At 55.7% G+C, this 26933-nt stretch overlaps 3 protein-coding genes across 3 annotated transcripts; all 3 read left to right on the forward strand.

Annotated features, from left to right (window-relative positions):
* Nucleotides 1–620: 620 nt before the first annotated feature.
* Nucleotides 621–2849, forward strand: LOC136304803 (acrosin-like). Its single transcript, XM_066208248.1, has 5 exons — nucleotides 621–691; nucleotides 950–1192; nucleotides 1508–1773; nucleotides 2023–2168; nucleotides 2661–2849. Exons 1-5 carry the CDS (start codon nucleotides 621–623, stop codon nucleotides 2847–2849), a joined length of 915 nt encoding a protein of 304 aa, XP_066064345.1.
* A 4631-nt stretch (nucleotides 2850–7480) lies between these two features.
* LOC136304804 (acrosin-like) lies at nucleotides 7481–9718 on the forward strand. The gene is made up of 5 exons (XM_066208249.1): nucleotides 7481–7551; nucleotides 7810–8052; nucleotides 8368–8633; nucleotides 8883–9028; nucleotides 9530–9718. Exons 1-5 carry the CDS (start codon nucleotides 7481–7483, stop codon nucleotides 9716–9718), a joined length of 915 nt encoding a protein of 304 aa, XP_066064346.1.
* Nucleotides 9719–14349: 4631 nt separating this feature from the next.
* Nucleotides 14350–16588, forward strand: LOC136304805 (acrosin-like). The gene is made up of 5 exons (XM_066208251.1): nucleotides 14350–14420; nucleotides 14679–14921; nucleotides 15237–15502; nucleotides 15752–15897; nucleotides 16400–16588. Exons 1-5 carry the CDS (start codon nucleotides 14350–14352, stop codon nucleotides 16586–16588), a joined length of 915 nt encoding a protein of 304 aa, XP_066064348.1.
* The last annotated feature ends 10345 nt before the right edge of the window (nucleotides 16589–26933 follow it).

Genomic DNA, 26933 nt, shown 5'->3' on the forward strand with positions numbered 1-26933 from the left:
GGTTTTTTTCTCCTCTTGGGATGCTCCCCAGGCCTTGGAGGACTCCAGGAGGAACCAAGGAAGTTGTCTGTGATCCTACATCCCAAAAGAAGGCCAGATGTGGCCTTGTCCAGTTTCTGATTAGCGAAAGGCAAATCCACGTTTTGCCGATGAGCGGATCTCGACAACATTTGGTTGGAAGGTTCACGCAGAGGCCAACCTTTGATCAAGAGCTCTGGTTCCTGCCTCAGTCAGGTCCTGTTGATAAAGACTTTGTACTTCAATGTCCCATCCTCCCTCAAATTGTCCAACGACAGCTTCTGAGCCAGGCTCTGAGCAAACTTCTCCAGTACAAACTATCCATCCCTACCAATGGCAGGAAGTCGGAGCTATGTGATTTCCAAGGTCCCTTCCACCCCAAACCATTCCACGGCCCATGGATTCGGTGTTGCCCCTCCCCCAGTGGGCCCCGGTTGCACAGGCCCCCACAGCGCCCCAAACACGGAACCCAGCCCTCAGTGACATCAGCCCCGGGGCCGGGGCCACCACGGGCAGCGCGGCTGCTGCCGGGCACTGCGGCTGTGGCTGTGCTGCTGCACGGAGCCCTCAGTGCTTGCAGCTGACACGTGCCTCTGGCAGCCATGAATCGGCTCGGCCTCCTCGTCCTGCTGACCGTGGCCGCGCTGGCCCACGGCATACAGTACCCCTGCGGGTAAGTGGCCCCAGGCCCTGGGAGGGAGCCGTGGCAACACTTGGGGCCTTCCCTGGAGGGGACCCGCCTGTCCCCCGTGGCTGGGCCACAGCTTCCTACCCACCATGGGGAAGCCTCCGTTCCTTGGACAGACAAACATCCCATGGGCTTCCCTGGCCTGCTGGGCCTGCAAACGCTTGTGGGGAGGGCACAGGGCTGAGCTTCAGCCTGAGCCACAGCAGGCCACGCAGCAGCATGGAAATGACTTTCTGCTTGCAGAGGTTCCTGCGGCCTCCGCGCTCCGCAACCTGACTACTACCCCATGACTTATTCCACCGGCAACGAAGCTTACGACTTTGGCATGACACGCATTGTGGGTGGAGTAGGCGCTCTGGAAGCATCCTGGCCCTGGATCGTCAGCATCCAACATCCCCTTTCACCGAACCTGGGTCATTGGTGTGGAGGGTCCCTCATCACTGCAGATTGGGTCCTCACGGCGGCCCACTGCTTCGACAAGTTTGAGTAAGGCAGACCAGGGAATGGGGACACCCTCGCTACACCAGCAGGTGCCCTGTCAGCAGCCACCACCTGCTACTCCCGTCCCCTTTCCTCTCAGGCAGTCCAGCTGCCACACTGCTCAGGAGAAGCCTGGGCTTGTGCCAAGGCTTCCTAGCGGCCTCCAGCTCGACATTCCCCCAGCCTCATGTGTGTGAGGGCACTCACACCTGCCAGAGCACTGCTCCCTCTCTGCCTTGCCAAGCAGAAGAGAGGCAGCTGCTGGGCTGCTGTGGTACATGGCTCTGCTCCCTCTCAGCCCTCTCTCCATCTTCTTTCCAGTAACATCAGCATGCTGTATGTGGTGCTTGGAGCTACCAAGTTCACTCAGCCGGGCCCTGGGGCCGTAGTTCGCAACGTGAAGCAGGTGGTGGTTCACCCCTACTACAAGCGTGCCGACTTCAGCTACGACATTGCCCTGCTGCAACTGGACGGTTCTGTCCAGTGCAGCGCCTACATCCAGCTGGCCTGTCTGGCTGACCCCGCCCTAGAAGTCTCAAAGCTCAACAACTGCTGGATCGCTGGCTGGGGTTCCACCACTGCAAGATGTGAGTTCCAGCTAAGTGCAGTGGGGAGAGGGTTTGGGCTTCCTCACAGCGGAGTCCAAAGCCAGGCTGAAGGACGTAGCCCGGTGCAGAGATGGGCCTGGCCTGCTCCCCAAAGGCGGGAAGCAGGGACACCGTGCCCTAGCGCCTCTGCGGAGGGAAAGCCGTGCCCAAGGGACAGGGATTCCCCTCAGATGGGGAAGGAGAACTGACATGGGGGTGCTGAGGGCTTATTGCTTTCTCTGCTCACAGCTCAAGGTTCACGTGGTCGCCTGCAGGAGGCCAAGGTCCAGCTCATCAATTCCCAGCTCTGCAACAGCAGTGACTGGTATGCAGGGAAAGTCCACCCCTACAACTTGTGTGCTGGTTACCCACAGGGCGCCATCGACGCCTGCCAGGTATGAATGTGTCACGAGCCTCTCAGCCCCCAGCAGCACCAGCAGCCCTGGCAGCGCTGCCCAAACACAGCCCAGGGTCTGCTTTGCCCCGGCCAGTTCTCCCGGTCACCCTCCCAGCCCCAGCTCCCCCCCAGCTGCTGGGGGGGGGGGCTTCCTACACACTCCCCATCCACTCCTACTTGCCCAGTGCCCCCCTTGTGCCAGAAAGCCCAGAAAGCCCAGCTAGCGCTCTCGGCAGCGCAGAGATCCGGGTGCCAAACATCCATGCTCTGCACATCCAGGACTCCTGCCTTGTGCAGAGAGGACACAGAGAGCCCTACCCTACAGGACCCCAAGCCATTCACAGCCAAGGCTCTGGAGGCTCCAGCCTCTGAGGAGAGCCTTCCTCTGCCTGGAATACAGTTCTGGCAGGGGCTGTGAGAGAAGAGGAGACAGCCCCGGTGCTGGCAGGGGCCACTCAACACCACCTTAATCCTCTCTGCTCTCTTGCAGGGCGACAGTGGTGGTCCTCTCATGTGCAAGGACAACACCGCCGAGTACTGGTGGGTTGTCGGCATAACCAGCTGGGGAGAAGGCTGCGCCAGACCAAAGCAGCCTGGAATCTACATCTCCACTCGGCACTTCTATCACTGGATTGACTACAACATGCGTGCATACCACACCGCTGAAAGTGCTTCCTGAGCAGCAGGACAGGCAGGATCCAGGGCAGGCTGCAGTGCACCACAGCCCTTTCCTGCTGGGGCAATGCCTGCTGATCCAAAGGCAGCCTCAGTGTCAAAACCCTGCTCTGTCCCGCCCACATTTCTCTCCGGTGTGCAGGCAAACACTGGAGTTGATCTAATTGTTGAAATAAAGCTAGCTTTGTTCACAGGGAACCATCTTTTCGGTGTAATTCCAATTCCTGGGAAGGGCAACAAGTGCCACCTTCGGCACCTGCAGAATGAGCCTGAGGCACAAAGGGATAGAGTGGCTCCAGAGAGCACCAGTGTGCCTGGTCAGAGAGGAGAGTGCCCTGAGCCACCATGGGCTGGAGGAACCCGGTACACCAAGCCTAGGAAGGGGATAGGACAAAAGCAGACACCTTGGGGACAGTGCTCAAATGCCCGTGGGCTGATGATTTAGGGCCTGGTGTAGGCTTGGGCAAAGAGAACAGACCAGAGACAGTCCCAAGCATGACAAGGGAAGCTCCTGCCTCCTGAGTGGACTGCCAGTGATGGCTTGGGAGGGCTGACCTGAAACAGAGATTGGACAGAGATAAAAAAGGAAGTAGGTATTTCTTGAAAGGCCTCCAGAATCCACCTTGGCCAGGACAGGAGCCTGATCAGGGCTATCCACAAGTTGGACAAATAATGGCCACAAAATGGCTGCCGGGTCACAAGATCTTAAGGTTTTATTAAGTTTTGGTCCATTTGCATATTGGGGTTTAATTGTCCAATTGCAGCTTCGGGTTGTGGGGTCTCATCCTTCTTGTTTTCTCTCTTCAGTCCGCTGTTGTTTATGCTGTTGGCCTGAAAGTTGTCCTTGGTCCTCAGCAGGAAAAGGATTTGTTTGTCTACTTACTCTATGAAAAGAGCCTACTAGCACTTAATGCGAGGCTCAGAACTACACCCCTAAGCAGCACAGAATCTGAAACTAGGAAAGCTAAAGCTTAAGGCCCGTCACCAGTGCCCTAAGGCAGAGCCAGAGTTCACAGGTAGTAAAGGGGGACTGATGTGCTGGGCGGTCACACTTCACAGATACTCAAAGGAAGAGCTGGGCTCATTCTGGGGAGAGGAACCTGGCAGAAACAGTAGGAGAGCACACCGGGAATGCCATGGAAGGCCAAAGTGAGTGGGCCAACAGCAGCTGCAACACCGAGGCTGTTCACAGGCAGGGAGGGCCAAGCCTGGGAGCCATGGGGAAAAGATCCCTGGGCTTGGCTCCAAATTTGGGAGGAGACAAAGGCAGAGACAGGGAGGAGTCAAGGAAGATGAGGTTGCTGTGTAAGTCTGGCAAACGGAGAGAAGGAGCAGTCAAAGATCCAGCTGCACAGATACAAACTGCAGCTTGCCGTGCTTCCTTGTCTGAGTGCTGCACATAAGCACCACAGGATGGGCAAGAACCTTCTTATCTCGACTCACTAATTAACAAATCCTCTACAAACTGTACAAATTTGCCCCAGAATTTATACTCTTTTCAATCAAACCTGAATATTTGGGGCGGTGGGACGGGCAAAGAAAAAAATGACAGCCTAATGCCACGGGGAAGACAGTTGTTGAAGGCAGTTGCTGTCTTTTCCAGGTGAAGGCAAGTGAACACTGACTTTCTAAATATACTGGAATGTTGCGGTGTGAAAATTATTACTTTGCAACTTTACGTAGAATGGTTTGTTCCAGATTACCCCGTGTTCCAACCCCTTTGGTTTTTCCCTAGTTGTGGCTCCTGTCCATCTCCCTGCAACCCTGCCCAGACTCTGGTGGGGGGCTGGGGTGATTGGCAGAGCCTATGACTTCTCCGCCCTGTAGCGTGTATCAGATGCCCTGCGTACTGTCTTTTTGTCCTGGTAACTCCCACCCCCCATGGTATTGGTCCTGGGCTAATCCCTGCCCCTCTCCACACCCCTGGTACTTAAGGTCAAGGAGAGCCCAGAGAAGTCATTTTTCACCTGGCCAGCTGGCAGCAATCAACCTATCTTGTCACCCACGTGAGAGTCTGCCTGTCTTCCACGCCGGAGCCACACTTCTACCTGAGGGCCAGGGCTCACACAGCAAGAAGGAACCGGAGCTGTACCAATTAATGCGTGTTCAGGACCGAGCTAGCCGTTGCAGCTCTGAACGCCCGCATTAATGGAAGGCTTCAAAATGCCTTGGGCTAGGTGTCACTCCGTCTGCTTCTGGATATTCTTCTTGGGTTCCAGGCAAATGGAGTCCTGTCTCACGGCATGTGGCATTCTTCCCTTTGTATTAATCAAGGTGGGCTGTGCTGAGAGCAATCATCCCACATCTGTACTTGCCCCTGCCAGCCTGGCATAAGCTTCTTCAAATATTTACTGAAGTAAATTTCAGGGGCTGCCCGCTCACTAAAGACACTGAGTCCAAGAGTGTCACTCAGGGTTGGGGATGGTCATTACCCTGCCCAGAGGGGAGACAAGCTTCGAGCTGCCCCATCATCCTGGCACAACCTTAGTGTGCAAAATTCTGCTGCCCATTAAGAAGTTCTCCCAGTTCTCTACAACTTTGGCCACAGACACGTCCTCACCTAAAACAGGGATATTTCCCACCACGTCAAACACCTTGGTGCATGTGAAGCCCTCTTCTGCGTGCCAAGAAGGGATTTCCACCCCCTTCTGTGTGTGCTCTGGCACCCATTGTGCGGCATGAGGGACACAAGGTTCTCCCTGTGCCTGTCTGCAAAAGCCTTCAAGCAGAGACTCGAGCCCCTCTACCTCACAACTTACGGGGGCCTCCACAACTCCTCTGTGGCCACCTCACACCGCTCATGCTGCGCACACCTTCTCCACCCACTACCCACGACTTCACCGAATCTGCGGCAAATGCCACAGCAATAGAGAGGCTCAATTCCACGCTTATAATTTACACAGACTCTGCACATGGAATTATAACACTCCTCCCGTGGCTCCTTCCTGCTCTAAAGGTCCCAGGTGAACTCACCAGTAGCTGCTCTTCAGGACGGAGGCTCCAGCAGTACTGTCCTTAGGTCCCATCTGAGCTGCCAAAATGCTGAGGAATCTCCCCTGTGTGACCATTCCAGAGGCACAGGTGACTCCAACAAGCTGATGGGTGACCCGTTTGATTCCCTACCCACACCACTCTCAGCCAGTCAGAGCGGGTATCCGTACCCATTCAACCTCAGGATTCATTCCCCCAGCAGACTCGCAGATGTCACATTCCAGAAAGAGCCACCGGCTCCTGCTGCAGCACTCAGGGTCCGTTCAAATCCCTGGCCTGTGCCACAGCTCCCTGTGCCCTCTGTCATGCAAAGGGTGGCAGTCTCTGGTCCCAGACTTCCACCAGCCAGAGCTCAATCTGCAGCTGGCACTGCAGCTGCACAACCAGCTCCCTGCCCCAAATGGATTCCTCAGCAGCTGCTGGCCTCAGAGACTGCACAGCCTCATCCTGCAAGAAGAGGGGCCTAAAGAAAGCAGCAGAGAGCAGCCCTTCTTACAAGGGCAGGTCCTCAAAGGACAAGGGCAATGGCTTTACAGCGACAGAGGGTAGCTTCGTATGAGATACTGGGAAGAAATTCTTGACTGTCAGGCTGCAGACATACTGGCACGGGTTGCCCAGAGCAGCTGCGGATGCCTGTTTTTCATGTAGGCAAAGTCAGCACAGAAGACACAGACACCAACTTCAGGAATAAATGCAACTTACTGTAATTCAAAACCGCAAAGAATGGGAAAAGGATAAGCTAAGCAATGCATCTAATCGTTACTGTAAAAGACTGCCTACAGTGATGAAGGGAGACACATCACAAGTTACCCTAATCCTTGACCATCATGCAGGTCTGCCCATCAACGGGGGGGGAAGCCAGTGTCAGTCACAGTGAAGGACTGGAGAACCACTGCCAGCAACTGGGAAACCCTGCAGGTGCCTTCCCCTCCAGGCAGTGAGGTTTCTGACTGGGCTGCGAGAGAGGCCCATCTTTATGCTGTTGAATAAACAAGCTACCAGAACTTCTAGTGCAGGATCATCTGGTTTTTTTCTCCTCTTGGGATGCTCCCCAGGCCTTGGAGGACTCCAGGAGGAACCAAGGAAGTTGTCTGTGATCCTACATCCCAAAAGAAGGCCAGATGTGGCCTTGTCCAGTTTCTGATTAGCGAAAGGCAAATCCACGTTTTGCCGATGAGCGGATCTCGACAACATTTGGTTGGAAGGTTCACGCAGAGGCCAACCTTTGATCAAGAGCTCTGGTTCCTGCCTCAGTCAGGTCCTGTTGATAAAGACTTTGTACTTCAATGTCCCATCCTCCCTCAAATTGTCCAACGACAGCTTCTGAGCCAGGCTCTGAGCAAACTTCTCCAGTACAAACTATCCATCCCTACCAATGGCAGGAAGTCGGAGCTATGTGATTTCCAAGGTCCCTTCCACCCCAAACCATTCCACGGCCCATGGATTCGGTGTTGCCCCTCCCCCAGTGGGCCCCGGTTGCACAGGCCCCCACAGCGCCCCAAACACGGAACCCAGCCCTCAGTGACATCAGCCCCGGGGCCGGGGCCACCACGGGCAGCGCGGCTGCTGCCGGGCACTGCGGCTGTGGCTGTGCTGCTGCACGGAGCCCTCAGTGCTTGCAGCTGACACGTGCCTCTGGCAGCCATGAATCGGCTCGGCCTCCTCGTCCTGCTGACCGTGGCCGCGCTGGCCCACGGCATACAGTACCCCTGCGGGTAAGTGGCCCCAGGCCCTGGGAGGGAGCCGTGGCAACACTTGGGGCCTTCCCTGGAGGGGACCCGCCTGTCCCCCGTGGCTGGGCCACAGCTTCCTACCCACCATGGGGAAGCCTCCGTTCCTTGGACACACAAACATCCCATGGGCTTCCCTGGCCTGCTGGGCCTGCAAACGCTTGTGGGGAGGGCACAGGGCTGAGCTTCAGCCTGAGCCACAGCAGGCCACGCAGCAGCATGGAAATGACTTTCTGCTTGCAGAGGTTCCTGCGGCCTCCGCGCTCCGCAACCTGACTACTACCCCATGACTTATTCCACCGGCAACGAAGCTTACGACTTTGGCATGACACGCATTGTGGGTGGAGTAGGCGCTCTGGAAGCATCCTGGCCCTGGATCGTCAGCATCCAACATCCCCTTTCACCGAACCTGGGTCATTGGTGTGGAGGGTCCCTCATCACTGCAGATTGGGTCCTCACGGCGGCCCACTGCTTCGACAAGTTTGAGTAAGGCAGACCAGGGAATGGGGACACCCTCGCTACACCAGCAGGTGCCCTGTCAGCAGCCACCACCTGCTACTCCCGTCCCCTTTCCTCTCAGGCAGTCCAGCTGCCACACTGCTCAGGAGAAGCCTGGGCTTGTGCCAAGGCTTCCTAGCGGCCTCCAGCTCGACATTCCCCCAGCCTCATGTGTGTGAGGGCACTCACACCTGCCAGAGCACTGCTCCCTCTCTGCCTTGCCAAGCAGAAGAGAGGCAGCTGCTGGGCTGCTGTGGTACATGGCTCTGCTCCCTCTCAGCCCTCTCTCCATCTTCTTTCCAGTGACATCAGCATGCTGTATGTGGTGCTTGGAGCTACCAAGTTCACTCAGCCGGGCCCTGGGGCCGTAGTTCGCAACGTGAAGCAGGTGGTGGTTCACCCCTACTACAAGCGTGCCGACTTCAGCTACGACATTGCCCTGCTGCAACTGGACGGTTCTGTCCAGTGCAGCGCCTACATCCAGCTGGCCTGTCTGGCTGACCCCGCCCTAGAAGTCTCAAAGCTCAACAACTGCTGGATCGCTGGCTGGGGTTCCACCACTGCAAGATGTGAGTTCCAGCTAAGTGCAGTGGGGAGAGGGTTTGGGCTTCCTCACAGCAGAGTCCAAAGCCAGGCTGAAGGACGTAGCCCGGTGCAGAGATGGGCCTGGCCTGCTCCCCAAAGGCGGGAAGCAGGGACACCGTGCCCTAGCGCCTCTGCGGAGGGAAAGCCGTGCCCAAGGGACAGGGATTCCCCTCAGACGGGGAAGGAGAACTGACATGGGGGTGCTGAGGGCTTATTGCTTTCTCTGCTCACAGCTCAAGGTTCACGTGGTCGCCTGCAGGAGGCCAAGGTCCAGCTCATCAATTCCCAGCTCTGCAACAGCAGTGACTGGTATGCAGGGCAAGTCCACCCCTACAACTTGTGTGCTGGTTACCCACAGGGCGCCATCGACGCCTGCCAGGTATGAATGTGTCACGAGCCTCTCAGCCCCCAGCAGCACCAGCAGCCCTGGCAGCGCTGCCCAAACACAGCCCAGGGTCTGCTTTGCCCCGGCCAGTTCTCCCGGTCACCCTCCCAGCCCCAGCTCCCCCCCAGCTGCTGGGGGGGGGGGGGGGGGGGGCTTCCTACACACTCCCCATCCACTCCTACTTGCCCAGTGCCCCCCTTGTGCCAGAAAGCCCAGAAAGCCCAGCTAGCGCTCTCGGCAGCGCAGAGATCCGGGTGCCAAACATCCATGCTCTGCACATCCAGGACTCCTGCCTTGTGCAGAGAGGACACAGAGAGCCCTACCCTACAGGACCCCAAGCCATTCACAGCCAAGGCTCTGGAGGCTCCAGCCTCTGAGGAGAGCCTTCCTCTGCCTGGAATACAGTTCTGGCAGGGGCTGTGAGAGAAGAGGAGACAGCCCCGGTGCTGGCAGGGGCCACTCAACACCACCTTAATCCTCTCTGCTCTCTTGCAGGGCGACAGTGGTGGTCCTCTCATGTGCAAGGACAACACCGCCGAGTACTGGTGGGTTGTCGGCATAACCAGCTGGGGAGAAGGCTGCGCCAGACCAAAGCAGCCTGGAATCTACATCTCCACTCGGCACTTCTATCACTGGATTGACTACAACATGCGTGCATACCACACCGCTGAAAGTGCTTCCTGAGCAGCAGGACAGGCAGGATCCAGGGCAGGCTGCAGTGCACCACAGCCCTTTCCTGCTGGGGCAATGCCTGCTGATCCAAAGGCAGCCTCAGTGTCAAAACCCTGCTCTGTCCCGCCCACATTTCTCTCCGGTGTGCAGGCAAACACTGGAGTTGATCTAATTGTTGAAATAAAGCTAGCTTTGTTCACAGGGAACCATCTTTTCGGTGTAATTCCAATTCCTGGGAAGGGCAACAAGTGCCACCTTCGGCACCTGCAGAATGAGCCTGAGGCACAAAGGGACAGAGTGGCTCCAGAGAGCACCAGTGTGCCTGGTCAGAGAGGAGAGTGCCCTGAGCCACCATGGGCTGGAGGAACCCGGTACACCAAGCCTAGGAAGGGGATAGGACAAAAGCAGACACCTTGGGGACAGTGCTCAAATGCCCGTGGGCTGATGATTTAGGGCCTGGTGTAGGCTTGGGCAAAGAGAACAGACCAGAGACAGTCCCAAGCATGACAAGGGAAGCTCCTGCCTCCTGAGTGGACTGCCAGTGATGGCTTGGGAGGGCTGACCTGAAACAGAGATTGGACAGAGATAAAAAAGGAAGTAGGTATTTCTTGAAAGGCCTCCAGAATCCACCTTGGCCAGGACAGGAGCCTGATCAGGGCTATCCACAAGTTGGACAAATAATGGCCACAAAATGGCTGCCGGGTCACAAGATCTTAAGGTTTTATTAAGTTTTGGTCCATTTGCATATTGGGGTTTAATTGTCCAATTGCAGCTTCGGGTTGTGGGGTCTCATCCTTCTTGTTTTCTCTCTTCAGTCCGCTGTTGTTTATGCTGTTGGCCTGAAAGTTGTCCTTGGTCCTCAGCAGGAAAAGGATTTGTTTGTCTACTTACTCTATGAAAAGAGCCTACTAGCACTTAATGCCAGGCTCAGAACTACACCCCTAAGCAGCACAGAATCTGAAACTAGGAAAGCTAAAGCTTAAGGCCCGTCACCAGTGCCCTAAGGCAGAGCCAGAGTTCACAGGTAGTAAAGGGGGACTGATGTGCTGGGCGGTCACACTTCACAGATACTCAAAGGAAGAGCTGGGCTCATTCTGGGGAGAGGAACCTGGCAGAAACAGTAGGAGAGCACACCGGGAATGCCATGGAAGGCCAAAGTGAGTGGGCCAACAGCAGCTGCAACACCGAGGCTGTTCACAGGCAGGGAGGGCCAAGCCTGGGAGCCATGGGGAAAAGATCCCTGGGCTTGGCTCCAAATTTGGGAGGAGACAAAGGCAGAGACAGGGAGGAGTCAAGGAAGATGAGGTTGCTGTGTAAGTCTGGCAAACGGAGAGAAGGAGCAGTCAAAGATCCAGCTGCACAGACACAAACTGCAGCTTGCCGTGCTTCCTTGTCTGAGTGCTGCACATAAGCACCACAGGATGGGCAAGAACCTTCTTATCTCGACTCACTAATTAACAAATCCTCTACAAACTGTACAAATTTGCCCCAGAATTTATACTCTTTTCAATCAAACCTGAATATTTGGGGCGGTGGGACGGGCAAAGAAAAAAATGACAGCCTAATGCCACGGGGAAGACAGTTGTTGAAGGCAGTTGCTGTCTTTTCCAGGTGAAGGCAAGTGAACACTGACTTTCTAAATATACTGGAATGTTGCGGTGTGAAAATTATTACTTTGCAACTTTACGTAGAATGGTTTGTTCCAGATTACCCCGTGTTCCAACCCCTTTGGTTTTTCCCTAGTTGTGGCTCCTGTCCATCTCCCTGCAACCCTGCCCAGACTCTGGTGGGGGGCTGGGGTGATTGGCAGAGCCTATGACTTCTCCGCCCTGTAGCGTGTATCAGATGCCCTGCGTACTGTCTTTTTGTCCTGGTAACTCCCACCCCCCATGGTATTGGTCCTGGGCTAATCCCTGCCCCTCTCCACACCCCTGGTACTTAAGGTCAAGGAGAGCCCAGAGAAGTCATTTTTCACCTGGCCAGCTGGCAGCAATCAACCTATCTTGTCACCCACGTGAGAGTCTGCCTGTCTTCCACGCCGGAGCCACACTTCTACCTGAGGGCCAGGGCTCACACAGCAAGAAGGAACCGGAGCTGTACCAATTAATGCGTGTTCAGGACCGAGCTAGCCGTTGCAGCTCTGAACGCCCGCATTAATGGAAGGCTTCAAAATGCCTTGGGCTAGGTGTCACTCCGTCTGCTTCTGGATATTCTTCTTGGGTTCCAGGCAAATGGAGTCCTGTCTCACGGCATGTGGCATTCTTCCCTTTGTATTAATCAAGGTGGGCTGTGCTGAGAGCAATCATCCCACATCTGTACTTGCCCCTGCCAGCCTGGCATAAGCTTCTTCAAATATTTACTGAAGTAAATTTCAGGGGCTGCCCGCTCACTAAAGACACTGAGTCCAAGAGTGTCACTCAGGGTTGGGGATGGTCATTACCCTGCCCAGAGGGGAGACAAGCTTCGAGCTGCCCCATCATCCTGGCACAACCTTAGTGTGCAAAATTCTGCTGCCCATTAAGAAGTTCTCCCAGTTCTCTACAACTTTGGCCACAGACACGTCCTCACCTAAAACAGGGATATTTCCCACCACGTCAAACACCTTGGTGCATGTGAAGCCCTCTTCTGCGTGCCAAGAAGGGATTTCCACCCCCTTCTGTGTGTGCTCTGGCACCCATTGTGCGGCATGAGGGACACAAGGTTCTCCCTGTGCCTGTCTGCAAAAGCCTTCAAGCAGAGACTCGAGCCCCTCTACCTCACAACTTACGGGGGCCTCCACAACTCCTCTGTGGCCACCTCACACCGCTCATGCTGCGCACACCTTCTCCACCCACTACCCACGACTTCACCGAATCTGCGGCAAATGCCACAGCAATAGAGAGGCTCAATTCCACGCTTATAATTTACACAGACTCTGCACATGGAATTATAACACTCCTCCCGTGGCTCCTTCCTGCTCTAAAGGTCCCAGGTGAACTCACCAGTAGCTGCTCTTCAGGACGGAGGCTCCAGCAGTACTGTCCTTAGGTCCCATCTGGGCTGCCAAAATGCTGAGGAATCTCCCCTGTGTGACCATTCCAGAGGCACAGGTGACTCCAACAAGCTGATGGGTGACCCGTTTGATTCCCTACCCACACCACTCTCAGCCAGTCAGAGCGGGTATCCGTACCCATTCAACCTCAGGATTCATTCCCCCAGCAGACTCGCAGATGTCACATTCCAGAAAGAGCCACCGGCTCCTGCTGCAGCACTCAGGGTCCGTTCAAATCCCTGGCCTGTGCCACAGCTCCCTGTGCCCTCTGTCATGCAAAGGGTGGCAGTCTCTGGTCCCAGACTCCCACCAGCCAGAGCTCAATCTGCAGCTGGCACTGCAGCTGCACAACCAGCTCCCTGCCCCAAATGGATTCCTCAGCAGCTGCTGGCCTCAGAGACTGCACAGCCTCATCCTGCAAGAAGAGGGGCCTAAAGAAAGCAGCAGAGAGCAGCCCTTCTTACAAGGGCAGGTCCTCAAAGGACAAGGGCAATGGCTTTACAGCGACAGAGGGTAGCTTCGTATGAGATACTGGGAAGAAATTCTTGACTGTCAGGCTGCAGACATACTGGCACGGGTTGCCCAGAGCAGCTGCGGATGCCTGTTTTTCATGTAGGCAAAGTCAGCACAGAAGACACAGACACCAACTTCAGGAATAAATGCAACTTACTGTAATTCAAAACCGCAAAGAATGGGAAAAGGATAAGCTAAGCAATGCATCTAATCGTTACTGTAAAAGACTGCCTACAGTGATGAAGGGAGACACATCACAAGTTACCCTAATCCTTGACCATCATGCAGGTCTGCCCATCAACGGGGGGGGAAGCCAGTGTCAGTCACAGTGAAGGACTGGAGAACCACTGCCAGCAACTGGGAAACCCTGCAGGTGCCTTCCCCTCCAGGCAGTGAGGTTTCTGACTGGGCTGCGAGAGAGGCCCATCTTTATGCTGTTGAATAAACAAGCTACCAGAACTTCTAGTGCAGGATCATCTGGTTTTTTTCTCCTCTTGGGATGCTCCCCAGGCCTTGGAGGACTCCAGGAGGAACCAAGGAAGTTGTCTGTGATCCTACATCCCAAAAGAAGGCCAGATGTGGCCTTGTCCAGTTTCTGATTAGCGAAAGGCAAATCCACGTTTTGCCGATGAGCGGATCTCGACAACATTTGGTTGGAAGGTTCACGCAGAGGCCAACCTTTGATCAAGAGCTCTGGTTCCTGCCTCAGTCAGGTCCTGTTGATAAAGACTTTGTACTTCAATGTCCCATCCTCCCTCAAATTGTCCAACGACAGCTTCTGAGCCAGGCTCTGAGCAAACTTCTCCAGTACAAACTATCCATCCCTACCAATGGCAGGAAGTCGGAGCTATGTGATTTCCAAGGTCCCTTCCACCCCAAACCATTCCACGGCCCATGGATTCGGTGTTGCCCCTCCCCCAGTGGGCCCCGGTTGCACAGGCCCCCACAGCGCCCCAAACACGGAACCCAGCCCTCAGTGACATCAGCCCCGGGGCCGGGGCCACCACGGGCAGCGCGGCTGCTGCCGGGCACTGCGGCTGTGGCTGTGCTGCTGCACGGAGCCCTCAGTGCTTGCAGCTGACACGTGCCTCTGGCAGCCATGAATCGGCTCGGCCTCCTCGTCCTGCTGACCGTGGCCGCGCTGGCCCACGGCATACAGTACCCCTGCGGGTAAGTGGCCCCAGGCCCTGGGAGGGAGCCGTGGCAACACTTGGGGCCTTCCCTGGAGGGGACCCGCCTGTCCCCCGTGGCTGGGCCACAGCTTCCTACCCACCATGGGGAAGCCTCCGTTCCTTGGACAGACAAACATCCCATGGGCTTCCCTGGCCTGCTGGGCCTGCAAACGCTTGTGGGGAGGGCACAGGGCTGAGCTTCAGCCTGAGCCACAGCAGGCCACGCAGCAGCATGGAAATGACTTTCTGCTTGCAGAGGTTCCTGCGGCCTCCGCGCTCCGCAACCTGACTACTACCCCATGACTTATTCCACCGGCAACGAAGCTTACGACTTTGGCATGACACGCATTGTGGGTGGAGTAGGCGCTCTGGAAGCATCCTGGCCCTGGATCGTCAGCATCCAACATCCCCTTTCACCGAACCTGGGTCATTGGTGTGGAGGGTCCCTCATCACTGCAGATTGGGTCCTCACGGCGGCCCACTGCTTCGACAAGTTTGAGTAAGGCAGACCAGGGAATGGGGACACCCTCGCTACACCAGCAGGTGCCCTGTCAGCAGCCACCACCTGCTACTCCCGTCCCCTTTCCTCTCAGGCAGTCCAGCTGCCACACTGCTCAGGAGAAGCCTGGGCTTGTGCCAAGGCTTCCTAGCGGCCTCCAGCTCGACATTCCCCCAGCCTCATGTGTGTGAGGGCACTCACACCTGCCAGAGCACTGCTCCCTCTCTGCCTTGCCAAGCAGAAGAGAGGCAGCTGCTGGGCTGCTGTGGTACATGGCTCTGCTCCCTCTCAGCCCTCTCTCCATCTTCTTTCCAGTGACATCAGCATGCTGTATGTGGTGCTTGGAGCTACCAAGTTCACTCAGCCGGGCCCTGGGGCCGTAGTTCGCAACGTGAAGCAGGTGGTGGTTCACCCCTACTACAAGCGTGCCGACTTCAGCTACGACATTGCCCTGCTGCAACTGGACGGTTCTGTCCAGTGCAGCGCCTACATCCAGCTGGCCTGTCTGGCTGACCCCGCCCTAGAAGTCTCAAAGCTCAACAACTGCTGGATCGCTGGCTGGGGTTCCACCACTGCAAGATGTGAGTTCCAGCTAAGTGCAGTGGGGAGAGGGTTTGGGCTTCCTCACAGCAGAGTCCAAAGCCAGGCTGAAGGACGTAGCCCGGTGCAGAGATGGGCCTGGCCTGCTCCCCAAAGGCGGGAAGCAGGGACACCGTGCCCTAGCGCCTCTGCGGAGGGAAAGCCGTGCCCAAGGGACAGGGATTCCCCTCAGACGGGGAAGGAGAACTGACATGGGGGTGCTGAGGGCTTATTGCTTTCTCTGCTCACAGCTCAAGGTTCACGTGGTCGCCTGCAGGAGGCCAAGGTCCAGCTCATCAATTCCCAGCTCTGCAACAGCAGTGACTGGTATGCAGGGCAAGTCCACCCCTACAACCTGTGTGCTGGTTACCCACAGGGCGCCATCGACGCCTGCCAGGTATGAATGTGTCACGAGCCTCTCAGCCCCCAGCAGCACCAGCAGCCCTGGCAGCGCTGCCCAAACACAGCCCAGGGTCTGCTTTGCCCCGGCCAGTTCTCCCGGTCACCCTCCCAGCCCCAGCTCCCCCCCAGCTGCTGGGGGGGGGGGGGGGGGGGGGCTTCCTACACACTCCCCATCCACTCCTACTTGCCCAGTGCCCCCCTTGTGCCAGAAAGCCCAGAAAGCCCAGCTAGCGCTCTCGGCAGCGCAGAGATCCGGGTGCCAAACATCCATGCTCTGCACATCCAGGACTCCTGCCTTGTGCAGAGAGGACACAGAGAGCCCTACCCTACAGGACCCCAAGCCATTCACAGCCAAGGCTCTGGAGGCTCCAGCCTCTGAGGAGAGCCTTCCTCTGCCTGGAATACAGTTCTGGCAGGGGCTGTGAGAGAAGAGGAGACAGCCCCGGTGCTGGCAGGGGCCACTCAACACCACCTTAATCCTCTCTGCTCTCTTGCAGGGCGACAGTGGTGGTCCTCTCATGTGCAAGGACAACACCGCCGAGTACTGGTGGGTTGTCGGCATAACCAGCTGGGGAGAAGGCTGCGCCAGACCAAAGCAGCCTGGAATCTACATCTCCACTCGGCACTTCTATCACTGGATTGACTACAACATGCGTGCATACCACACCGCTGAAAGTGCTTCCTGAGCAGCAGGACAGGCAGGATCCAGGGCAGGCTGCAGTGCACCACAGCCCTTTCCTGCTGGGGCAATGCCTGCTGATCCAAAGGCAGCCTCAGTGTCAAAACCCTGCTCTGTCCCGCCCACATTTCTCTCCGGTGTGCAGGCAAACACTGGAGTTGATCTAATTGTTGAAATAAAGCTAGCTTTGTTCACAGGGAACCATCTTTTCGGTGTAATTCCAATTCCTGGGAAGGGCAACAAGTGCCACCTTCGGCACCTGCAGAATGAGCCTGAGGCACAAAGGGACAGAGTGGCTCCAGAGAGCACCAGTGTGCCTGGTCAGAGAGGAGAGTGCCCTGAGCCACCATGGGCTGGAGGAACCCGGTACACCAAGCCTAGGAAGGGGATAGGACAAAAGCAGACACCTTGGGGACAGTGCTCAAATGCCCGTGGGCTGATGATTTAGGGCCTGGTGTAGGCTTGGGCAAAGAGAACAGACCAGAGACAGTCCCAAGCATGACAAGGGAAGCTCCTGCCTCCTGAGTGGACTGCCAGTGATGGCTTGGGAGGGCTGACCTGAAACAGAGATTGGACAGAGATAAAAAAGGAAGTAGGTATTTCTTGAAAGGCCTCCAGAATCCACCTTGGCCAGGACAGGAGCCTGATCAGGGCTATCCACAAGTTGGACAAATAATGGCCACAAAATGGCTGCCGGGTCACAAGATCTTAAGGTTTTATTAAGTTTTGGTCCATTTGCATATTGGGGTTTAATTGTCCAATTGCAGCTTCGGGTTGTGGGGTCTCATCCTTCTTGTTTTCTCTCTTCAGTCCGCTGTTGTTTATGCTGTTGGCCTGAAAGTTGTCCTTGGTCCTCAGCAGGAAAAGGATTTGTTTGTCTACTTACTCTATGAAAAGAGCCTACTAGCACTTAATGCGAGGCTCAGAACTACACCCCTAAGCAGCACAGAATCTGAAACTAGGAAAGCTAAAGCTTAAGGCCCGTCACCAGTGCCCTAAGGCAGAGCCAGAGTTCACAGGTAGTAAAGGGGGACTGATGTGCTGGGCGGTCACACTTCACAGATACTCAAAGGAAGAGCTGGGCTCATTCTGGGGAGAGGAACCTGGCAGAAACAGTAGGAGAGCACACCGGGAATGCCATGGAAGGCCAAAGTGAGTGGGCCAACAGCAGCTGCAACACCGAGGCTGTTCACAGGCAGGGAGGGCCAAGCCTGGGAGCCATGGGGAAAAGATCCCTGGGCTTGGCTCCAAATTTGGGAGGAGACAAAGGCAGAGACAGGGAGGAGTCAAGGAAGATGAGGTTGCTGTGTAAGTCTGGCAAACGGAGAGAAGGAGCAGTCAAAGATCCAGCTGCACAGATACAAACTGCAGCTTGCCGTGCTTCCTTGTCTGAGTGCTGCACATAAGCACCACAGGATGGGCAAGAACCTTCTTATCTCGACTCACTAATTAACAAATCCTCTACAAACTGTACAAATTTGCCCCAGAATTTATACTCTTTTCAATCAAACCTCAATATTTGGGGCGGTGGGACGGGCAAAGAAAAAAATGACAGCCTAATGCCACGGGGAAGACAGTTGTTGAAGGCAGTTGCTGTCTTTTCCAGGTGAAGGCAAGTGAACACTGACTTTCTAAATATACTGGAATGTTGCGGTGTGAAAATTATTACTTTGCAACTTTACGTAGAATGGTTTGTTCCAGATTACCCCGTGTTCCAACCCCTTTGGTTTTTCCCTAGTTGTGGCTCCTGTCCATCTCCCTGCAACCCTGCCCAGACTCTGGTGGGGGGCTGGGGTGATTGGCAGAGCCTATGACTTCTCCGCCCTGTAGCGTGTATCAGATGCCCTGCGTACTGTCTTTTTGTCCTGGTAACTCCCACCCCCCATGGTATTGGTCCTGGGCTAATCCCTGCCCCTCTCCACACCCCTGGTACTTAAGGTCAAGGAGAGCCCAGAGAAGTCATTTTTCACCTGGCCAGCTGGCAGCAATCAACCTATCTTGTCACCCACGTGAGAGTCTGCCTGTCTTCCACGCCAGAGCCACACTTCTACCTGAGGGCCAGGGCTCACACAGCAAGAAGGAACCGGAGCTGTACCAATTAATGCGTGTTCAGGACTGAGCTAGCCGTTGCAGCTCTGAACGCCCGCATTAATGGAAGGCTTCAAAATGCCTTGGGCTAGGTGTCACTCCGTCTGCTTCTGGATATTCTTCTTGGGTTCCAGGCAAATGGAGTCCTGTCTCACGGCATGTGGCATTCTTCCCTTTGTATTAATCAAGGTGGGCTGTGCTGAGAGCAATCATCCCACATCTGTACTTGCCCCTGCCAGCCTGGCATAAGCTTCTTCAAATATTTACTGAAGTAAATTTCAGGGGCTGCCCGCTCACTAAAGACACTGAGTCCAAGAGTGTCACTCAGGGTTGGGGATGGTCATTACCCTGCCCAGAGGGGAGACAAGCTTCGAGCTGCCCCATCATCCTGGCACAACCTTAGTGTGCAAAATTCTGCTGCCCATTAAGAAGTTCTCCCAGTTCTCTACAACTTTGGCCACAGACACGTCCTCACCTAAAACAGGGATATTTCCCACCACGTCAAACACCTTGGTGCATGTGAAGCCCTCTTCTGCGTGCCAAGAAGGGATTTCCACCCCCTTCTGTGTGTGCTCTGGCACCCATTGTGCGGCATGAGGGACACAAGGTTCTCCCTGTGCCTGTCTGCAAAAGCCTTCAAGCAGAGACTCGAGCCCCTCTACCTCACAACTTACGGGGGCCTCCACAACTCCTCTGTGGCCACCTCACACCGCTCATGCTGCGCACACCTTCTCCACCCACTACCCACGACTTCACCGAATCTGCGGCAAATGCCACAGCAATAGAGAGGCTCAATTCCACGCTTATAATTTACACAGACTCTGCACATGGAATTATAACACTCCTCCCGTGGCTCCTTCCTGCTCTAAAGGTCCCAGGTGAACTCACCAGTAGCTGCTCTTCAGGACGGAGGCTCCAGCAGTACTGTCCTTAGGTCCCATCTGGGCTGCCAAAATGCTGAGGAATCTCCCCTGTGTGACCATTCCAGAGGCACAGGTGACTCCAACAAGCTGATGGGTGACCCGTTTGATTCCCTACCCACACCACTCTCAGCCAGTCAGAGCGGGTATCCGTACCCATTCAACCTCAGGATTCATTCCCCCAGCAGACTCGCAGATGTCACATTCCAGAAAGAGCCACCGGCTCCTGCTGCAGCACTCAGGGTCCGTTCAAATCCCTGGCCTGTGCCACAGCTCCCTGTGCCCTCTGTCATGCAAAGGGTGGCAGTCTCTGGTCCCAGACTCCCACCAGCCAGAGCTCAATCTGCAGCTGGCACTGCAGCTGCACAACCAGCTCCCTGCCCCAAATGGATTCCTCAGCAGCTGCTGGCCTCAGAGACTGCACAGCCTCATCCTGCAAGAAGAGGGGCCTAAAGAAAGCAGCAGAGAGCAGCCCTTCTTACAAGGGCAGGTCCTCAAAGGACAAGGGCAATGGCTTTACAGCGACAGAGGGTAGCTTCGTATGAGATACTGGGAAGAAATTCTTGACTGTCAGGCTGCAGACATACTGGCACGGGTTGCCCAGAGCAGCTGCGGATGCCTGTTTTTCATGTAGGCAAAGTCAGCACAGAAGACACAGACACCAACTTCAGGAATAAATGCAACTTACTGTAATTCAAAACCGCAAAGAATGGGAAAAGGATAAGCTAAGCAATGCATCTAATCGTTACTGTAAAAGACTGCCTACAGTGATGAAGGGAGACACATCACAAGTTACCCTAATCCTTGACCATCATGCAGGTCTGCCCATCAACGGGGGGGGAAGCCAGTGTCAGTCACAGTGAAGGACTGGAGAACCACTGCCAGCAACTGGGAAACCCTGCAGGTGCCTTCCCCTCCAGGCAGTGAGGTTTCTGACTGGGCTGCGAGAGAGGCCCATCTTTATGCTGTTGAATAAACAAGCTACCAGAACTTCTAGTGCAGGATCATCTGGTTTTTTTCTCCTCTTGGGATGCTCCCCAGGCCTTGGAGGACTCCAGGAGGAACCAAGGAAGTTGTCTGTGATCCTACATCCCAAAAGAAGGCCAGATGTGGCCTTGTCCAGTTTCTGATTAGCGAAAGGCAAATCCACGTTTTGCCGATGAGCGGATCTCGACAACATTTGGTTGGAAGGTTCACGCAGAGGCCAACCTTTGATCAAGAGCTCTGGTTCCTGCCTCAGTCAGGTCCTGTTGATAAAGACTTTGTACTTCAATGTCCCATCCTCCCTCAAATTGTCCAACGACAGCTTCTGAGCCAGGCTCTGAGCAAACTTCTCCAGTACAAACTATCCATCCCTACCAATGGCAGGAAGTCGGAGCTATGTGATTTCCAAGGTCCCTTCCACCCCAAACCATTCCACGGCCCATGGATTCGGTGTTGCCCCTCCCCCAGTGGGCCCCGGTTGCACAGGCCCCCACAGCGCCCCAAACACGGAACCCAGCCCTCAGTGACATCAGCCCCGGGGCCGGGGCCACCACGGGCAGCGCGGCTGCTGCCGGGCACTGCGGCTGTGGCTGTGCTGCTGCACGGAGCCCTCAGTGCTTGCAGCTGACACGTGCCTCTGGCAGCCATGAATCGGCTCGGCCTCCTCGTCCTGCTGACCGTGGCCGCGCTGGCCCACGGCATACAGTACCCCTGCGGGTAAGTGGCCCCAGGCCCTGGGAGGGAGCCGTGGCAACACTTGGGGCCTTCCCTGGAGGGGACCCGCCTGTCCCCCGTGGCTGGGCCACAGCTTCCTACCCACCATGGGGAAGCCTCCGTTCCTTGGACAGACAAACATCCCATGGGCTTCCCTGGCCTGCTGGGCCTGCAAACGCTTGTGGGGAGGGCACAGGGCTGAGCTTCAGCCTGAGCCACAGCAGGCCACGCAGCAGCATGGAAATGACTTTCTGCTTGCAGAGGTTCCTGCGGCCTCCGCGCTCCGCAACCTGACTACTACCCCATGACTTATTCCACCGGCAACGAAGCTTACGACTTTGGCATGACACGCATTGTGGGTGGAGTAGGCGCTCTGGAAGCATCCTGGCCCTGGATCGTCAGCATCCAACATCCCCTTTCACCGAACCTGGGTCATTGGTGTGGAGGGTCCCTCATCACTGCAGATTGGGTCCTCACGGCGGCCCACTGCTTCGACAAGTTTGAGTAAGGCAGACCAGGGAATGGGGACACCCTCGCTACACCAGCAGGTGCCCTGTCAGCAGCCACCACCTGCTACTCCCGTCCCCTTTCCTCTCAGGCAGTCCAGCTGCCACACTGCTCAGGAGAAGCCTGGGCTTGTGCCAAGGCTTCCTAGCGGCCTCCAGCTCGACATTCCCCCAGCCTCATGTGTGTGAGGGCACTCACACCTGCCAGAGCACTGCTCCCTCTCTGCCTTGCCAAGCAGAAGAGAGGCAGCTGCTGGGCTGCTGTGGTACATGGCTCTGCTCCCTCTCAGCCCTCTCTCCATCTTCTTTCCAGTAACATCAGCATGCTGTATGTGGTGCTTGGAGCTACCAAGTTCACTCAGCCGGGCCCTGGGGCCGTAGTTCGCAACGTGAAGCAGGTGGTGGTTCACCCCTACTACAAGCGTGCCGACTTCAGCTACGACATTGCCCTGCTGCAACTGGACGGTTCTGTCCAGTGCAGCGCCTACATCCAGCTGGCCTGTCTGGCTGACCCCGCCCTAGAAGTCTCAAAGCTCAACAACTGCTGGATCGCTGGCTGGGGTTCCACCACTGCAAGATGTGAGTTCCAGCTAAGTGCAGTGGGGAGAGGGTTTGGGCTTCCTCACAGCAGAGTCCAAAGCCAGGCTGAAGGACGTAGCCCGGTGCAGAGATGGGCCTGGCCTGCTCCCCAAAGGCGGGAAGCAGGGACACCGTGCCCTAGCGCCTCTGCGGAGGGAAAGCCGTGCCCAAGGGACAGGGATTCCCCTCAGATGGGGAAGGAGAACTGACATGGGGGTGCTGAGGGCTTATTGCTTTCTCTGCTCACAGCTCAAGGTTCACGTGGTCGCCTGCAGGAGGCCAAGGTCCAGCTCATCAATTCCCAGCTCTGCAACAGCAGTGACTGGTATGCAGGGAAAGTCCACCCCTACAACTTGTGTGCTGGTTACCCACAGGGCGCCATCGACGCCTGCCAGGTATGAATGTGTCACGAGCCTCTCAGCCCCCAGCAGCACCAGCAGCCCTGGCAGCGCTGCCCAAACACAGCCCAGGGTCTGCTTTGCCCCGGCCAGTTCTCCCGGTCACCCTCCCAGCCCCAGCTCCCCCCCAGCTGCTGGGGGGGGGGGCTTCCTACACACTCCCCATCCACTCCTACTTGCCCAGTGCCCCCCTTGTGCCAGAAAGCCCAGAAAGCCCAGCTAGCGCTCTCGGCAGCGCAGAGATCCGGGTGCCAAACATCCATGCTCTGCACATCCAGGACTCCTGCCTTGTGCAGAGAGGACACAGAGAGCCCTACCCTACAGGACCCCAAGCCATTCACAGCCAAGGCTCTGGAGGCTCCAGCCTCTGAGGAGAGCCTTCCTCTGCCTGGAATACAGTTCTGGCAGGGGCTGTGAGAGAAGAGGAGACAGCCCCGGTGCTGGCAGGGGCCACTCAACACCACCTTAATCCTCTCTGCTCTCTTGCAGGGCGACAGTGGTGGTCCTCTCATGTGCAAGGACAACACCGCCGAGTACTGGTGGGTTGTCGGCATAACCAGCTGGGGAGAAGGCTGCGCCAGACCAAAGCAGCCTGGAATCTACATCTCCACTCGGCACTTCTATCACTGGATTGACTACAACATGCGTGCATACCACACCGCTGAAAGTGCTTCCTGAGCAGCAGGACAGGCAGGATCCAGGGCAGGCTGCAGTGCACCACAGCCCTTTCCTGCTGGGGCAATGCCTGCTGATCCAAAGGCAGCCTCAGTGTCAAAACCCTGCTCTGTCCCGCCCACATTTCTCTCCGGTGTGCAGGCAAACACTGGAGTTGATCTAATTGTTGAAATAAAGCTAGCTTTGTTCACAGGGAACCATCTTTTCGGTGTAATTCCAATTCCTGGGAAGGGCAACAAGTGCCACCTTCGGCACCTGCAGAATGAGCCTGAGGCACAAAGGGATAGAGTGGCTCCAGAGAGCACCAGTGTGCCTGGTCAGAGAGGAGAGTGCCCTGAGCCACCATGGGCTGGAGGAACCCGGTACACCAAGCCTAGGAAGGGGATAGGACAAAAGCAGACACCTTGGGGACAGTGCTCAAATGCCCGTGGGCTGATGATTTAGGGCCTGGTGTAGGCTTGGGCAAAGAGAACAGACCAGAGACAGTCCCAAGCATGACAAGGGAAGCTCCTGCCTCCTGAGTGGACTGCCAGTGATGGCTTGGGAGGGCTGACCTGAAACAGAGATTGGACAGAGATAAAAAAGGAAGTAGGTATTTCTTGAAAGGCCTCCAGAATCCACCTTGGCCAGGACAGGAGCCTGATCAGGGCTATCCACAAGTTGGACAAATAATGGCCACAAAATGGCTGCCGGGTCACAAGATCTTAAGGTTTTATTAAGTTTTGGTCCATTTGCATATTGGGGTTTAATTGTCCAATTGCAGCTTCGGGTTGTGGGGTCTCATCCTTCTTGTTTTCTCTCTTCAGTCCGCTGTTGTTTATGCTGTTGGCCTGAAAGTTGTCCTTGGTCCTCAGCAGGAAAAGGATTTGTTTGTCTACTTACTCTATGAAAAGAGCCTACTAGCACTTAATGCGAGGCTCAGAACTACACCCCTAAGCAGCACAGAATCTGAAACTAGGAAAGCTAAAGCTTAAGGCCCGTCACCAGTGCCCTAAGGCAGAGCCAGAGTTCACAGGTAGTAAAGGGGGACTGATGTGCTGGGCGGTCACACTTCACAGATACTCAAAGGAAGAGCTGGGCTCATTCTGGGGAGAGGAACCTGGCAGAAACAGTAGGAGAGCACACCGGGAATGCCATGGAAGGCCAAAGTGAGTGGGCCAACAGCAGCTGCAACACCGAGGCTGTTCACAGGCAGGGAGGGCCAAGCCTGGGAGCCATGGGGAAAAGATCCCTGGGCTTGGCTCCAAATTTGGGAGGAGACAAAGGCAGAGACAGGGAGGAGTCAAGGAAGATGAGGTTGCTGTGTAAGTCTGGCAAACGGAGAGAAGGAGCAGTCAAAGATCCAGCTGCACAGATACAAACTGCAGCTTGCCGTGCTTCCTTGTCTGAGTGCTGCACATAAGCACCACAGGATGGGCAAGAACCTTCTTATCTCGACTCACTAATTAACAAATCCTCTACAAACTGTACAAATTTGCCCCAGAATTTATACTCTTTTCAATCAAACCTCAATATTTGGGGCGGTGGGACGGGCAAAGAAAAAAATGACAGCCTAATGCCACGGGGAAGACAGTTGTTGAAGGCAGTTGCTGTCTTTTCCAGGTGAAGGCAAGTGAACACTGACTTTCTAAATATACTGGAATGTTGCGGTGTGAAAATTATTACTTTGCAACTTTACGTAGAATGGTTTGTTCCAGATTACCCCGTGTTCCAACCCCTTTGGTTTTTCCCTAGTTGTGGCTCCTGTCCATCTCCCTGCAACCCTGCCCAGACTCTGGTGGGGGGCTGGGGTGATTGGCAGAGCCTATGACTTCTCCGCCCTGTAGCGTGTATCAGATGCCCTGCGTACTGTCTTTTTGTCCTGGTAACTCCCACCCCCCATGGTATTGGTCCTGGGCTAATCCCTGCCCCTCTCCACACCCCTGGTACTTAAGGTCAAGGAGAGCCCAGAGAAGTCATTTTTCACCTGGCCAGCTGGCAGCAATCAACCTATCTTGTCACCCACGTGAGAGTCTGCCTGTCTTCCACGCCGGAGCCACACTTCTACCTGAGGGCCAGGGCTCACACAGCAAGAAGGAACCGGAGCTGTACCAATTAATGCGTGTTCAGGACCGAGCTAGCCGTTGCAGCTCTGAACGCCCGCATTAATGGAAGGCTTCAAAATGCCTTGGGCTAGGTGTCACTCCGTCTGCTTCTGGATATTCTTCTTGGGTTCCAGGCAAATGGAGTCCTGTCTCACGGCATGTGGCATTCTTCCCTTTGTATTAATCAAGGTGGGCTGTGCTGAGAGCAATCATCCCACATCTGTACTTGCCCCTGCCAGCCTGGCATAAGCTTCTTCAAATATTTACTGAAGTAAATTTCAGGGGCTGCCCGCTCACTAAAGACACTGAGTCCAAGAGTGTCACTCAGGGTTGGGGATGGTCATTACCCTGCCCAGAGGGGAGACAAGCTTCGAGCTGCCCCATCATCCTGGCACAACCTTAGTGTGCAAAATTCTGCTGCCCATTAAGAAGTTCTCCCAGTTCTCTACAACTTTGGCCACAGACACGTCCTCACCTAAAACAGGGATATTTCCCACCACGTCAAACACCTTGGTGCATGTGAAGCCCTCTTCTGCGTGCCAAGAAGGGATTTCCACCCCCTTCTGTGTGTGCTCTGGCACCCATTGTGCGGCATGAGGGACACAAGGTTCTCCCTGTGCCTGTCTGCAAAAGCCTTCAAGCAGAGACTCGAGCCCCTCTACCTCACAACTTACGGGGGCCTCCACAACTCCTCTGTGGCCACCTCACACCGCTCATGCTGCGCACACCTTCTCCACCCACTACCCACGACTTCACCGAATCTGCGGCAAATGCCACAGCAATAGAGAGGCTCAATTCCACGCTTATAATTTACACAGACTCTGCACATGGAATTATAACACTCCTCCCGTGGCTCCTTCCTGCTCTAAAGGTCCCAGGTGAACTCACCAGTAGCTGCTCTTCAGGACGGAGGCTCCAGCAGTACTGTCCTTAGGTCCCATCTGGGCTGCCAAAATGCTGAGGAATCTCCCCTGTGTGACCATTCCAGAGGCACAGGTGACTCCAACAAGCTGATGGGTGACCCGTTTGATTCCCTACCCACACCACTCTCAGCCAGTCAGAGCGGGTATCCGTACCCATTCAACCTCAGGATTCATTCCCCCAGCAGACTCGCAGATGTCACATTCCAGAAAGAGCCACCGGCTCCTGCTGCAGCACTCAGGGTCCGTTCAAATCCCTGGCCTGTGCCACAGCTCCCTGTGCCCTCTGTCATGCAAAGGGTGGCAGTCTCTGGTCCCAGACTCCCACCAGCCAGAGCTCAATCTGCAGCTGGCACTGCAGCTGCACAACCAGCTCCCTGCCCCAAATGGATTCCTCAGCAGCTGCTGGCCTCAGAGACTGCACAGCCTCATCCTGCAAGAAGAGGGGCCTAAAGAAAGCAGCAGAGAGCAGCCCTTCTTACAA

The sequence above is a fragment of the Chamaea fasciata genome, unplaced genomic scaffold, assembly GCF_029207755.1.
Source record: "Chamaea fasciata isolate MVZ Bird 193981 ecotype frontalis unplaced genomic scaffold, bChaFas1.0.hap1 SCAF_182, whole genome shotgun sequence".
Lineage (NCBI taxonomy): Eukaryota > Metazoa > Chordata > Aves > Passeriformes > Sylviidae > Chamaea > Chamaea fasciata.

Excerpts from the sequence above, each read along its gene's own strand:
- LOC136304803 (XM_066208248.1), top strand. The coding sequence starts at position 621 with ATGAATCGGCTCGGCCTCCTCGTCCTGCTGACCGTGGCCGCGCTGGCC. Across the intron at positions 692-949 it reads GGCATACAGTACCCCTGCGG|AGGTTCCTGCGGCCTCCGCG; the intron begins GTAAGTGGCCCC and ends TTCTGCTTGCAG. Across the intron at positions 2,169-2,660 it reads GCGCCATCGACGCCTGCCAG|GGCGACAGTGGTGGTCCTCT; the intron begins GTATGAATGTGT and ends GCTCTCTTGCAG.
- LOC136304804 (XM_066208249.1), top strand. The coding sequence starts at position 7,481 with ATGAATCGGCTCGGCCTCCTCGTCCTGCTGACCGTGGCCGCGCTGGCC. Across the intron at positions 8,053-8,367 it reads CACTGCTTCGACAAGTTTGA|TGACATCAGCATGCTGTATG; the intron begins GTAAGGCAGACC and ends TCTTCTTTCCAG. Across the intron at positions 9,029-9,529 it reads GCGCCATCGACGCCTGCCAG|GGCGACAGTGGTGGTCCTCT; the intron begins GTATGAATGTGT and ends GCTCTCTTGCAG.
- LOC136304805 (XM_066208251.1), top strand. The coding sequence starts at position 14,350 with ATGAATCGGCTCGGCCTCCTCGTCCTGCTGACCGTGGCCGCGCTGGCC. Across the intron at positions 14,421-14,678 it reads GGCATACAGTACCCCTGCGG|AGGTTCCTGCGGCCTCCGCG; the intron begins GTAAGTGGCCCC and ends TTCTGCTTGCAG. Across the intron at positions 15,898-16,399 it reads GCGCCATCGACGCCTGCCAG|GGCGACAGTGGTGGTCCTCT; the intron begins GTATGAATGTGT and ends GCTCTCTTGCAG.